Here is a 15186-nt window from a genome sequence, read left to right on the forward strand (position 1 = left end):
TGTAGTTGGAACATCTCCTCCTTAAAGATCACCCATTGTTCTGTTACAGTTTTTCCTGTCAGTCTTTGGTTCCATTTTACCCTGGTTAGATCCTTTCACATCCCATTGAAGTTAGCCCTTTTCCAGTTTAGAAGTTTCACTCTAGATTGTTCCTTGCTCCTCTCCATTGCTAATCTAAATCTTATGATACGATGATCACTCGTACCCAAGTGTTCCCCAACAGACACTTGGTCAACCTGACTCACCTCATTCCCCAGCACCAGATCCAGCAATGCCACCTATCCTAGTTGGGCTAAGAACATTTTGGTCAAGGAAATTCTCCTGAACACATTTCAGGAATTCCTCCCCCTCCTTTCCCTTTACCCTAGCATTATTACAATCGATATTTGGGTAATTAAAGTCCCCCAATATCACCAATCTATAGCTCTTGCATATCTCTGCGATTTCCCTGCAGATTTGCTCCTCTACCTCCCTCTCACTATTTGGAGGCCTGTAGAATACCCCCAATAGCGTGATCATACCCTTTTTGCTCCTCAACTCTAAACAAATGGATTCTGTCCTTGTCCCCTCAAGAACATCCTCCCTTTCCAACACTACAATGTCTTCCTTAATCAGTACTGCCACCCCACCTCCCTCTTTTCCTTCCCTATCTTTTCTGAACACCATGTACCCTTGAATATTAAGTACCTAGTCCTCACCGTTTTTAAGCCACGTTTCCGTTATTGCCACAACATCATATTGCCACATGGCTAATTGTGCTTGTAGCTCACCAACCTTATTCACCACACTTTGTGCGTTGACGTATATGCATTCTAAACCCATTATTACATTTTTCATAGTCTCTTAGTCTGCTCCTATCTAATATGGTACTACTACCACCTCTAGTACTATCTTCTCTAGTACTATCCAACACACTCACTCTTTTATGCACCTTATTCCTCTTTTCTACTCCTATATGCTGGTGCCCATCCCCCTGTCAAGCTAGTTTAAACCCTCCCCAACAGCACTAACAAACCTCCCCACGAGAATATTGGTCCCACCTCTATTGAGGAGTGACCCGTCCAACTTGTACAGGTCCCACCTTCCTCAGAAATGGTCCCAATACCTCAGGAATCTAAAGCCCTCCCTCCTGCACCATCTCACCAGCCACGCATTCACCTGTTCTATCCTCCTATTCCTGTACTCACTCGCACATGGCTCCTGGAGTAATCCGGAGATTACTACCTTTGAGGTCCTGCTTTTTAATCTCTCTCCTAGCTCCCTAAACTCTGCCTGCAGGACTTCATCCCTCTTTCTGCCTATGTCGTTGGTACCGATATGGACAATGACCTCTGGCTGTTCACCCTCCCCCCTCAGAGTGTCCTGCAACCACTCAGTGACATCCTTGACCCTGGAACCAGGGAGGCAACATACCATCCTGGAGTCACGTCTGCGGCCGCAGAACATAAGAAATAGGAGCAGGAGTGGGCCATTTGGCCCTTCTAACCTGCTCCGCCGTTCAATGAAATCATGGCTGATCTTTTGCCTCAACTCCATTCACCGGCCCTATCGCCATATCCCTTGATGTCCTTACTGGTCAGGAACCTATCGACTTCTGTTTTGAATATACCCAATGACTGAGCCTCCACAGCCTTCTGGGGTAGAGAATTTCATAGATTCACCACCTCTGTGTGAAGAAATGTCTTCTCATCTCAGTCCTGAATGGCCGACCCTTTATCCTGAGGCTGTGGCCTCTGGTTCTAGACTCCCCAGCCAAGGGAAACATTCTCCAAGCATCCACCCTATCAAGCCCTGTAATAATTGTGTATGCTTCAATGAGATCCCCTCTCATTCTTCTGAATTGAAGAGAATACAGGCCTGGTTTACTCAATCTCTTCTCATACTACAGTCCTGCCATCCCAGGAATCAATCTCGTGAACCTTCGTTGCACTCCCTCTATGGCAAGTATATCCTTCCTTAGGTAAGGAGACCAAAACTGTACACAGTACTCCAGGTGTGGTCTCACCAGGGCCCTATATAATTGGAGTAAGACTTCTTTACTCCTGTACTCAAATCCTCCTGTAATGAAGGCCAGCATACCATTTGCCTTCCTAATGGCTTGCTGCACCTGCACATTCACTTTCAGTGACTCATGTACAAGGACACCCAGGTCCCTTTGAGCATCTGCATTCCCCAATCTTTCACCATTTAGGAAATACTCTGCCTTTCTGTTTTTTCTACCAAAGTGGATAACTTCACATTTATCCACATTATATTCCATCTGCCATGCTCTTGCCTGTCTGCTCCCCTAACTATCGAATCCCCTACCACTATTGCTCTTCCACTCTTTTTCCTCCCCCCCCCCCGTGCAGCTGAGCCACCCGTGGTGCTGTGGACTTGTCTCTGGCTGCACTCCCCAGAGGAACCATCGCCCCACCAGTACTCAGAACAGAATGCTGGTTGGAGAGCGAGTTCACTCCGGGGACTCCTGCACTACCTGCCTGGTCCTCCTCTTCTGTCTGCATATTCTTAAGCTGCGGGGTGACCACCTCCAGAAATGTGCTGTCCACGTAACCCTCAGCCTCACGGATGCACCGCACTGACTCCAGCTGCCGCTCAAGCTCCGAAACCCGTAGCTCGAGTTGCTGTAGCTGGTGACACTTCCTGCACATGTGGTCCTCCAGGCTACACGAGGCGTCCAGGACTTCCCACATGACACAGGATGTGCACTCCACCGGACTGAGCTGCCCTGCCATGCCTCTATTTAATAGACTAAGAACTAACTTAGCAGAAATAAACTTAAAACTTGAAGAAAAACACTCACCAGCTACTAAGCAATCAGCTCCTTCCCTTGTGCCGATGTCACTTTTTCTACTCTGACATCACACTTTCGGATTCTGTCTCCATTGAGTTGCTGCCTCTCTCGCTCTGCTCCCGCTTTCGTCTCGCCCAGGTCCGCTACCTCCTCTTCCTCTCTGATGCGCCATCAATAACTCCAAAAGACTAAGAGTTAAACTTATAACAAGTAGGCTTTTATTAGTAAAAGAATACGAGCATGCCTCTGCTGGTAGACCGATCCTTAAAGCCAGGGGGACTGGAGGTCAATCACCTTTATACCTGGGCTTAGGGGTGGAGCCAGGGGCGGAGCCAGCTGAGGCATGCCCAGACATGTTCTGTACAGGCAGATTAGTGGTTTACCACACTCTCGCACTCTTTATAGCGCCGCTGCTTCCGCTCCTCTCGCTGCTGCTCCCGCTCCTCTCACCGCTCCTCTCACTGGCCTCTCGCCACTGCTCCATCTCCTCTCACTGGCCTCTCACCGCTCCTCTCACTGGCCTCTCGCCGCTGGTATGCTGGAGGGCCTTCCATGGCACCGGAGGGACTGGAGTCAATTGTCGACACCGGCAACAGTATTCTGATTTCATTTAATTATAATTTGGAGTTGATTGTTTGTGCCCTTTAAAAAGGGGGCTCTCTCGGTAATGTAGAAACATAGAAGATAGGAGCAGGAGTAGGCCATTCGGCCCCTCGAGCCTGCTCCGCCATTCAATGAGACCAGGGCTGATCATCCAAATTCAGTACCCTGTCCCTGCCTTCTCCCCATATCCCTTGATCCCTTTAGCCTAAAGAAATATATCTAACTCCTTCTTGAATATATTTAATGAATTGGCCTCTACTGCCTTCTGTGGTAGAGAATTTCACAGGCTCACCATTCTCTGGGTGAAGAAATTCCTCCTCAGCTCTGTCCTAAATGGCTTACCCCTTATCTTTAGACTGTGACCTCTGGTTCTGGACTCCCCGGCCATTGGGAACATCCTTCCTGCATCTAGTCTGTCTAGTCCTGTTAGAATTTTATAAGTTTCAATGAGATGCCCTCTCATTCTTCTAAACTCCAGCGAATATAAGCCTAATGTGACATCGATTGATGACAATGTCATTCTAATTGGCATTTTAAAAGTGTCGACCATCCTTTTGTGCCTCCCAGGCTTGGCAATGATCAAAGTCTGAGTTCATGGATACAGCTCGTTAGATTATGAGTCTTACTATATAACTATAATAATATTATTTGAATGTTACAATAAGTATTCCTTTGTAGAATCTCCCATATGAATAATTTGCACTCATTTAGTGTAGTTGTATTATTGTAGAATCTACATGTTAAAAATAAATCCTGTGCTGAAGGGGAGTAAGGTGTGTGGAGTGTTTCATTGGAGATCTCGAACTCAACTAGCAATATAAATCAATGTAAAATGGACACCAATCTCCTCCTGTCTGATATAAACCAGCCCCACAGTCACTGACACCAATCTCCTCCTGTCTGATATAAACCAACCCCAGTCACTGACACCAATCTCCTCCTGTCTAATATAAATCAACACCACAGTCACTGACACCAATCTCCTCCTGACTGATATAAACCAACCCCACAGTCACTGACACCAATCCCCTCCTGTCTAATATAAACCAGCCCCAGTCAGACACCAATCTCCTCCTGTCTGATATAAACCAACCCGTCAATGACACCAATCTCCTCCTGTCTGATATAATCCAACCCGTCACTGACGCCAATCTCCTCCTGTCTGATATAAACCAACCCCATAGTCACTGACACCAATCTCCTCCCGTCTGATATAAACTAACCCCACTGTCACTGACACCAATCTCCTCCTGTCTGATATAAACCAACTCCACAGTCACTGACACCAATCTCCTCCTGTCTGCATAAAAATAAAACAAAAAACAAAAAAGGTGACTCAACCGTGGCTAACAAGGGAAATTGGGGATAGCATAAGATCCAAGGAGAGGACATATACTTTGGCCAGAAAAAGCAGCAAACTTGAGGATTGGGAGCAGTTTAGGATTCAGCAAAGGAGGACAAATGGATTAATTAAGAGGGGGAAAATAGATTATGAGAGTAAGCTTGCAGGGAACATAAAAACTGACTATAAAGCTTCGATAGATATGTGAAGAGAAAAAGATTGCTGAAGTCAAGCGTAGGTCCCTTGCAGTCAGAATCAGGGGAATTTATAATGGGGAACAAACAAATGGCAGACCAATTAAATGCATACTTTGGTTCTGTCTTCACAAAGGAGGACACAAATAACCTCCCAGAGACGTCGGGGAACATAAGGTCTAATGAGAGGGAGGAACTGAAAGAAATCAATATTTGTAGGGAAATGGTGTTAAGGAAATTGATGGGATTGAAGGCCGATAAATCCTCAGGGCCTGATAAGCTACATCCTAAGGTAATTAAGGAAGTGGCCCTAGAAATATCAAATGCATTGCTGGTCATCTTCCCAAAATTCTATAGACTCTGGAACAGTTCCCATGGATTGGAGGATATCTCCTGTCTGATATAAACCAACCCCACAGTTACTGACACCAATCTCCTCCTGTCTGATATAAACCAACCAGTCACTGACACCAATCTCCTCCTGATATAAACTAACCCCACAGTCACTGACACCAATCTCCTCCTGTCTGATATAAACTAACCCCACAGTCACTGACACCAATCTCCTCCTGTCTGATATAAACCAGCCCCACAGTCACTGACACCAATCTCCGGTGTATGTCGGACTGAAGTTGTTTACAATCCTCATGAGCTTTTACGTTGTTCCTAGTTGAGTTCGAGATCTCCAATGAAACACTCCACACACCATAATCCCCTGAGCACAGGCTTTATTTTTAATATGTCAATTCTGCAAAAATACAACTCTTATAATAAATGAGTGCTAAAGATTCATATGGGAGTTTCTACAAAGGAATACTTATTGTAATATTCATATAATATTATAGTTATATAGCAAGACCAATAATCTAACAAGCTGTGTCCATGAACTCAGACTTTGATAATTGCCAAGCCTGGGAGGCACGAGAGGATGTTCGACACTTTTAAAATCCCAATTAGAATGACATTGTCATCAATCGATGTCAAATTACCGAGGGGGCCTCCTTTTTGAAGGGGCACAAACAATCAACTCCAAATCATAATTAAATCGCATGCGGTTTATTTCATCTTAAAAGGGATAATTGGAGCCTGTTCTGTCTGAGGTGATTACAAGCTAATAGTTCACTAGACACGGGTCTTTAATACAAAGTCCACAATATTAAACATACATGTAAACAAAACAAAGCAAGACTTTACTTTTATGATTAATTAAACTTGTTTCACTTTCAGTCAGGAACCGATCACAGTTTTACACCAATATCTGATTTGACAGCATGTTTCCAGCATTCACCGTTGTTCTTCCTGACTCTAAACACAGTTGTAAAGGAGCCTTCTGTTCCGTGCCTAGGAGCTCTGAACCATGGCAAAGAGCAGCTGGGTCACATTTCTTACACACCTCAGGATTAACTCACGGAGACTTTGCTGTCAGTGAAGAGAGACAAGAAAGACCAAAGTGTCATTTGTCCCTCTCAGTGTGGCCCTGAAGGACTGAGTCCAGGCTGAAGTTCTGTTCCCGCCGTACGATCCTCCCCCAGATTGTCCTTTCTGAGTTCCAGCCAGGTGATGCTAAACACTCAGGTGGGAAAGATGAAAATCTACAACAATGTGTTTAAAGCAAAGCTGATTAATTTCACATATATCCAGAATATTAATCTCCAGCCCAGTTATAGGGGTTATTAAAATTAGCAGAAACCCCAAGAATGTCAGAAACATGGTTCAGTCCTGAATGCAATTAACAGCAAAATCCAACACCTGTAGTCACGTATGAACTCGCTGGTGTCTCAGCAGGTGGAATGGCCGAATAAATCCCTTCGCACACACAGAGCAGGTGAATGGTCTCTCCCCAGTGTGAGTGCCTTGGTGTGTTTGCAGATCCCTTGTGCTTTTAAAACACTTCTCACAGTCAGAGCATTTAAAAGGTTTCTTATCAGTGTGAACTCGCTGGTGTCTCAGCAGGTTGGATGACTGAGTGAATCCCTTCCCACACATGGAGCAGGTGAACGGCCTCTCCCCAGTGTGGAGACGCTGGTGAGTCAGCAGGTTGCATAACTGAGCGAATCCCTTCTCACACACGGAGCAGGTGAACGGCCTCTCCCCAGTGTGATTGCGTCGATGAGTTTCTAGCTGGGATGGGGCATTGAATCCCTTCCCACAGTCCCCACATTTCCACGGTTTCTCCGTGGTGCGGGTCTCCTTGTGTCCCTCCAGGTTGGACGATCAGTTAAAGCCTCGTCCACACACACAGCACGTGAACGGTTTCTTTCCGCTGTGAATGGTGCGATGTTTTTTCAGGCTGTGTAACTGGTTAAAGCTCTTTCCACAGTCAGTGCACTGGAACACTCTCACTCGGGTGTGTGTGTCTCGGTGCTTTTCCAGTCACACTGATGTTTGAAATCTTTTCCCACGGACAGAACAGACAAACATTTCTCCTTCCACATTCAAAGGCCGATGATATTCAGGTCCTGATGAATCGAGTGACTGTCAGATCTTGACATGTTTGGTTTCAGTTTCCTGTCTGCAAATCCTCCCCTTCTAATACCCTGTAAAAGTTTACAAAAGTTATAACTGTAAGTACAGGATAGAAATTTAGAACAGACAATTCTAGTTTCTATAGAACAGACAATTCTAGTTTCTATTGAACATTCCACGGATGTTGCCTGGCCTGCTGAGTTTTTCCAGCATTTTCTGTTGTTATTTAGGATTTCCAGCATCCGCAGTATTTTGCTATCGAACATTCTTTCCTCTCTTTTTCCCCCAAAGCTGTAAATCCCCGTCCCACACACTCTCCCTCCTCCCTGTGCTGAAATCTAAACCCATCGCACCATCTCCAACATTTCTTTCCTCCACTCCCAGTTTTCCCCCTCCCTCTACTCTGGTTGGGTTCAGTTCTACACCCGCTGTGTGCAGAGTGAGAATAAAATCAATGAGCTGCTGATTTTCTCTGCTGGTCACTGGGCCTTTTTGGATGGACCAATCGGGTGAGACTGGGTTGCCCCAGGGTCACCAGACAAGAATCAGCCCAACAAGGCTCCCTTTCAGGGGCCACTAATATGGGAGAAACATGTCGTCCAATCAAACTGACAGAGACCCTGAAGCCCCGCCCACCCTTTGTTCCTGCCCAAAGTACCGCGCATGCGCCGTTAGACCCGCCCTGTCCAAGATGGCGGCCGGTGACCCGGATCAGCCGGGTGGTCACTGACCGAGCCTGTAACCGGGGAACCACGGGGCCTCTGGGCTCTTATTCGGGGCCTCAGGCCTACACCAGGTGTTTATAAATCTTTTAAACCCACCCGCGGATCCAATCCGTCCCCTGCGTCCACAATCTCCTTCCGCCTCCCGACCACTGACCCGCCTGTTCCGCTCAATCCATCGCCACCACTCGCACTGCGCATGCTCAGAGCACCCAGTTACTGCGCCGCCGCACTGGGCTCCTGTCGTCATTGATAGGGCACTTTCCCCCTCCCGGGGGATTCTGGGTTAATCCACCGCCATTGAAAGCCCCGATTGGGGAACAGATTTTTTTCTCACATCGAAGTTTTGGGCCGGAGGGGGCAATAACAAAAATGAATGAATAAATAATTTTCAAAAATCAGTGTGCGGACCTGCAGTATGGACAATCTACAAGTTGGCTAAGATCAGGCTGTTTAGATTTAAGGGCCGGTGAGCAGAATGGACGCAAATTCCGCTACAAAAAAATAAATCGGTGGGTAGAAGTTACGGGAAGTTTCTCGGATTGGAAGAAAGTGAGAAGTGTTGTCCTGCAGGGATCCTTGCTAGGAACACTGTTGTTGACCATCATCAGGGGTTGAGCACCACGATGGAACATTAGAGAGGTGAAACAAAGTGCACAGAGAATTGGGAGAGAGAAATATCAGTAGAGTAAAGAATAGTTCAGAAATAGGAAGGATCAGACAGGCCAAATGCGAGGCAGTCTAAGATGGAGTTGGAGTGCATGTGTGTAAATGCACGGGATGTGGTAAATAACATTGGTGAACTGCAGGCACAAGCAGCCACATGGGACTCTGATAAAGTGGCAAGGACAGAGACCTGGCTCAAACAAGGGGAGGATTGGGAACTCAATATTCCTAGCTACCAGGTATTCAGGGAAGGAATATGGGGTGGCAGTATTGATCAAATAAAGCATTATAGCTCTGGAGAGGGATGATGTATGTGAGAGGTCCAAAACAATCTATTTGTTTAGATTTAAGGAACAATAGAGGGACTATTATGCTACTGGGTGTATACTATAGGTTATCATATAGTGGGAAGGAGATAGAGAAGCAAATTTGCAGGCAAATTACAGAAAGATGCAGGAACTAGTGTAGTGATAATGGGGGCTTTCAATTATCCGAATATAGACTGTGATAGTAACATTGTAAAGGTCACTGAGGGGGAGAAATTCCTGAAATAGTAAAACGGTTGTCAAAGGAAGGGTGGGGATGGTTAAGGACCAAATAGGAGATATTCTTGTGGAGGCAGAGGTCATGGTTGAGGTTCTAAATGAGTATGTTGCATCTGTCTTTACTAAAGAAGAGGATGCTGCCAATGTAGCAGTAAAAGAGGAGGTAGTAGCGATATTACATATAATAAAAATAGATAAAGAGGAGGCACTTAACAGGTTGGCAGGCCTCAAAGTAGAAAAGGCACCCAGATGGATGGGATGCATTCTAGGTTACTGAGGGCAGTAAGGGTTGAAATTAAGGAGGCTCTGACCACAATCTTCCCATCCTCGTTCGATATGGAGGTGGTACCAGAGGACTGGAGGACTGCAAATATTACACACCTGTTTAAAAAGCGAGAGCTGGATAAACCGTGCAACTACAGGCCAGTCAGTAAGGGAAACTATTAGAGACAATAATCCGGGACAAAATTGATTGGCATTTGGAAAATATGGGGTTATAAATGAAACTCAGCGTGGATTTATTAAAAGCAAATTGTGTTTGACTAACTTGATTGAGTTCTTTGATGAAGTAACAGAGAGGGCTAATGAGGGTAGTGCGGTTGATTTTGTGTATTACTGGGAAACAAGGATGGCAATTTTAAACTTGAGGCATTGCTGGACCAGGAGCCAGTGTAGGTCGGTGAGCGCAGGGTGATGGGTGAATAGGACATGGTGCGAGTTAAAATACGGCAGGAAAGTTTTGGATGAGCTGAAGTTTACAGAGGTGGAAGGAGGAGGCCAGCTGGGAGAGAATTGGTGTAGTGAAGTCTGGAGGTGTCACAGGCATGGACCAGGGTTTCAGCAGCTGATGGGCGGAGACAGGGGCAGAGACAGGCGGTTTTACAGAGGGTGAAGGAGGGGGCCAGCTGGGAGAGCATTGGTGTAGTGAAGTCTGGAGGTGTCACAGGCATGGACCAGGGTTTCAGCAGCTGATGGGCGGAGACAGGGGCAGAGACAGGCGGTTTTACAGAGGGTGAAGGAGGGGGCCAGCTGGGAGAGCATTGGTGTAGTGAAGTCTGGAGGTGACACGGGCACGGACCAGGGTTTCAGCAGCTGATGTCAAGCCCCCACAGCGGGTGTAGAACTGAACCCAACCAGAACAGAGGGAGGGAGAAAACTGGGAGTGCAGGAAAGAAATATTGGCGATGGTGCGATGGGTTTGGATTTCAGCACAGGGAGGAGGGAGAGTGTGTGGGATGGGGATTTACAGCTTTGGGGGAACAAGAGAGGAAAGAATGTTCCATCCATTCTGAATTTCTAGCATGTACTTAGAGTGATGACTTTTGTAAATTCCTTTTACAGGTATTTGAAGGCTGAAATTGCAGTCAGGAAACTCAAACCAAACATCACAACAAGATCTGACAGTCACTCGATTCATCAGGATCCGAATATCATTGGCCTTTGAATGTGGAAGGAGAAATGTTTGTCTGTTCTGTCTGTGGGAAAAGATTTCAAACATCAGTGTGACTGGAAAAGCACCGAGACACACACACCCGAGTGAGAGTGTTCCAGTGCACTGACTGTGGAAAGAGCTTTAACCAGTTACACAGCCTGAAAAAACATTGCACCATTCACAGCGGGGAGAAACCATACACGTGTTCTGTGTGTGGACAAGGCTTCAACTGATCGTCCAACCTGGAGAGACACAAAGACACCCGCACCATGGAGAAACCGTGGAAATGTGGGGACTGTGGGAAGGGATTCAGTTCCCCGTCCCAGCTGAAAACTCATCAACGCAGTCACACTGGGGAGAGGCCATTCACCTGCTCCATGTGTGGGAAGGGATTCACTTGGCCATGTCACCTGATAAGACACCAGAGAGTTCACACTGATGAGAAACCTTTTAAATGCTCGGTCTGTGAGAACAACTTTAAAAGCTCTGAGAGACTGATTGGCACCAGCGAGTTCACACTGAAGTGAGACTATTCAGTTGCTCTCACTGCGAAAAGAGATTCAAGCACTCACCCAATCTCACTGAATACCAGCGTGTTCACACTGGGGAAGAGACCTTTTCGATGCTCTGTCTGTGGAATCAGCTTTAAAAGCACTGGTGAGCTGAGTAAATACCAACGAGTTCACACTGACAAGAGATCTTTCAACTGCACTGACTGTGGAAACAGATTTAAATGTGTTGCAGATCTGATTAATCACCAGCGAGTTCACACTGATGAGAGACCATTTCAATGCTCTGACTGTGGGAGCAAATTTAAAAGTTCAGAGGGTTTGATTAAACACCAGCGAGTTCACACTGACGAGAGACCATTTCAATGATCTGAAAGTGGGAACAGCTTTAAACACTCGGCAGAGCTGATTAAACACCAGTGTGTTCACACTGGGGAGAGACCTTTTAAATGCTTGGACTGCGGGAAAAGCTTTAAACACTCTGTGAGTCTGATTAAACACCAGCGAGTTCACACTGATGAGAGACCATTTAGTTGCTCTCACTGTGGGAAGAGATTCATCCAACCTTATGGCACACCAGTGTGTTCACACGAGGGAGTGGCCATTCATCTGCTTCATGTGTGCGAAGGAATTCTCCCAGTCACCCAACCTGCTGACACACCAGCGAGTTCACCAGTGACTGCAGGGGTTGGATTCTGCTGTTTTTCTGCTGTTAATCACATCCAGGACTGAACCATGTTCACTCTGCTGGTGTTAATAACCCTTCTAACTGGGGTGGAATTTAATATTAAAAGAAAAGAAAGACTTACATTTATATAGCACCTTTCACGACCACCGGATGTCCCAAAGCGCTTTACAGCCAATGAAATACTTTTTTTTTAAAGTGTAGTTACTGTTGTAATGTAGGAAATGTGACAGCCAATTTGGGCACAGCAAGCTCCCACAAACAGCAATGTGATAATGACCAGATCATCTGTTTCAGTGATGTTGATTCTGGATATATGCCAAATAAATCAGCTTTGTTTTAAACAGTGTGTCAATTCCTTGGTTTTTCCATGATAAGAGGAGACTAATGGAATTCCTGCTACCAATTGTTCAATTTTTGGGCCTTTTCTCCAGTCTTACTCTAGAATTTTTAAGTTCTCATAAATTTGGTTACCCTCATGGACAAGTCCCAGCTCCCCATATCTTCCAGAGAGCCTCTCCTAGCCTTGGTAGCCTAACTGTAAGATCCTAACCCGAATCATTAACGTAATCCTGAACCCCAACCCCTGACTGTATCCCCCTGCCCACAGCCCTCACTTCTATCACTGATCCCTAAAGTGCCCAGTCTCAATAGTAATTGTGATGTCAATGGGGGTGCAGAGGTCAACGGCCAGGTTATTTTTGAATATATAACCCGCGACCTCTTCCACCTAGAAGGACAAGGGCAGCAGGCGCATGGGAACACCATCCCCTCCAAGTCACACACCATCCTGACTTGGAAATAAAGCGTTGTTCTTTCATTGTCGCTGGGTCAAAATCCTGGAACTCCCTCCCTAACAGCACTGTGGGAGTACCTTCACACACGGACTGCAGCGGTTCAAAAAGGCGGCTCACCACTCCCTTAAGGGCAATTAGGAATGGGCAATAAATGCTGGCCTTGCCAGTGGCGCCCACATCCCATGAAAGAATAAAAAATGTTTTCCTCGCCTCACTTCCTAGTCCAATTGCGCCTCTTCTGTTCCTCAACCACTTCATTCACCCAAGACCCATAGTATTATTTAGAGGGCAGGCCGCTGATACGCGTAAAAAAGTTGCAATTATCAAGAATTTCTTCACATCCTCAATGGCGGCTGTTCGTACCCAGAATGCCGCGCGGTTGGGAATACGCCCTATCTGAGTGACGGGGGCCTGGTGCGCAGGCGCAGTAGAGCCGGGTTCCTGGGCCACCTGGAGGAAGATGGTGGTCGGGACAGGGTGGACTCGGTAGGAGAGGGCGGGCGGGCGCGGTGGGAGAATAAACCACAAGGCCGGCTTTATAATAAAGGGGCTGCGGCCTTAGAGCCGAATAACAGCCCCCAGGATTCATCCAGCTCCGGGCGGCGGCTGTGAGGCTTTCTCCCGGGGACAGAAGGAGGAATTGGAGCCACAGGTGGGCAGGGAAGCTTCACAAACACCCGGTGTAGGCCTCAGGCCCCGAATAAGAGCTCACAGGCCCCGGGTTTACCCCGCGGGGACAGGCCCGGCCGCCCGGGTCAGCGGGGTCACTGGCCGCGATCTTGGGCAGGGCGGGGTCACTGGCCGCCATCTTGGGCAGGGCGGGATCACGGTGCATGCGCGGCTAACTTGGAACAGAGCGTGGGTGGGGCTTCAGGGTCCCAGTGACCAGGAGAGGCAATCATTGACTCATTGATTTTATTCTCACTCTGCACACAGCGGGTGTCTCACGATTTTCATAAAAGATTTCAGACATCAGTGTGACTGGATAAGCACCGAGACACACACACACCCGAGTGAGAGTGTTCCAGTGCACGGACTGTGGAAAGAGCTTTAACCAATTACAGAGCCTGAAAAAACATCACACCATTCACAGCGGGGAGAAATCGTACACGTGTTCTGTGTGTGGACGAAGCTTCAACCGATCATCCAACCTGGAGAGACACAAGGACACCTGCGCCATGGAGAAACCGTGGGAATGTGAAGACTGTGGGAAGGGATTCAATTACCCATCCCACCTGGAAACTCATCAACGCAGTCACACTGGGGAGAGACCGTTCACCTGCTCCATGTGTGAGAAGGGATTCACTCGGTCATCCAGCCTGCTGACATACCAGCGAGTTCACACTGGGGAGAGGCCGTTCACCTGCTCCGTGTGTGGGAAGGGATTCACTCATTGTTCCACCCTGCAGAAACACAAACTTGTTCACTCTGATAGGAGACCTTATAAATGTTCTAAGTGTGAGCTGAGCTTTAAAAGTTCAAGTGGTCTGCTGAGACACCAACACACCCACACCAGGGAGAGGCCGTTCACCTGCTCCGTGTGTGGGAAGGGATTCTCTAATTCATCCAACCTGCTGACACACCAGCGAGTTCACTCTGATGAGAGGCCTTTTAAATGCTCGGACTGTGGGAAGTGCTATAAAAGTTCCGGGGAACTGACATGCCATCAACATGTTCACACTGGGGAGAGGCCGTTCAGGTGCTTTCACTGCAGGACTGGGTTCAAGCAATCCTCAGAACTCACTGTACACCAGCGCACCCACACTGGAGAGAGGCCGTTCACCTGCTCCATGTGTGGGAAGGGATTAACTAATTCATCCCACCTCACTTCACACCAATTTGTTCACACCAATAAGAGACCTTTTCAATGTTCTGACTGTGAGAAGAGCTTTAAAAGCAGAAATGATCTGCTGAGGCACCAGCGAGTTCACAAGTCACAGCAGGGGTTGGATTCTGTTGTTATTGCTGCTGTTAATCACATCCATGACTGAAATATGTTCATTCTGACAGTTGGGGTTTGTTTCTGCTGACGTTAATGACCCCTATAATTGGGCTGGAGTTTAATATTCTGGATATTTGTCAAATAAATCAGCTTTGTTTTAAATACCTTGTTGTGAATTTCTCATCTCTCTCCACTGACAGCAAAGTCCTCATGTGGGTTAATCTCGAGGCATGTAAGAAATGTGTCCCAGCCGCTCTCTTCCATGGTTCAGAGCTCCTAGACACAGAACAGAAGGCTCCTTTACAACTGTGTTAAGAGTCAGGAAGAACAACGGTGAATGCTGGAAATGTGCTGTCAAATCAGAGATTGGTGTAAAACTGCGATCTGCTCCTGACTGAAAGTGAAACGGCAGGTTTAAGTTTCCAGTCTAAGAATGACTGTGGTCATTATTCTATGTAGATTTAACATGTTTGTGTGACAGTCCTGAGT

The 15186-nt window shown here is 46.9% G+C and overlaps 1 protein-coding gene and 1 long non-coding RNA gene across 2 annotated transcripts in view; both read left to right on the forward strand.

Annotated features, from left to right (window-relative positions):
- LOC147118792 (uncharacterized) overlaps positions 1 to 12395 on the forward strand; it is a 72616-nt gene extending 60221 nt beyond the window's left edge. The window contains exon 2 of the long non-coding RNA XR_015077951.1: positions 10674 to 12395. This is a non-coding gene — a long non-coding RNA (uncharacterized LOC147118792). The remainder of the gene's footprint in view (positions 1 to 10673) is intronic.
- Positions 12396 to 13235: 840 nt separating this feature from the next.
- Positions 13236 to 14865, forward strand: LOC147118793 (uncharacterized). Its single transcript, XM_085984607.1, has one exon. The coding sequence runs from the start codon at positions 13934 to 13936 to the stop codon at positions 14744 to 14746; it is 813 nt and encodes a 270-aa protein (XP_085840733.1). The 5' UTR covers positions 13236 to 13933; the 3' UTR covers positions 14747 to 14865.
- The last annotated feature ends 321 nt before the right edge of the window (positions 14866 to 15186 follow it).

The sequence above is a fragment of the Somniosus microcephalus genome, chromosome 4, assembly GCF_052327205.1.
Source record: "Somniosus microcephalus isolate GS21.2 chromosome 4, FLI_Smic_1.0, whole genome shotgun sequence".
Taxonomy (NCBI): domain Eukaryota; kingdom Metazoa; phylum Chordata; class Chondrichthyes; order Squaliformes; family Somniosidae; genus Somniosus; species Somniosus microcephalus.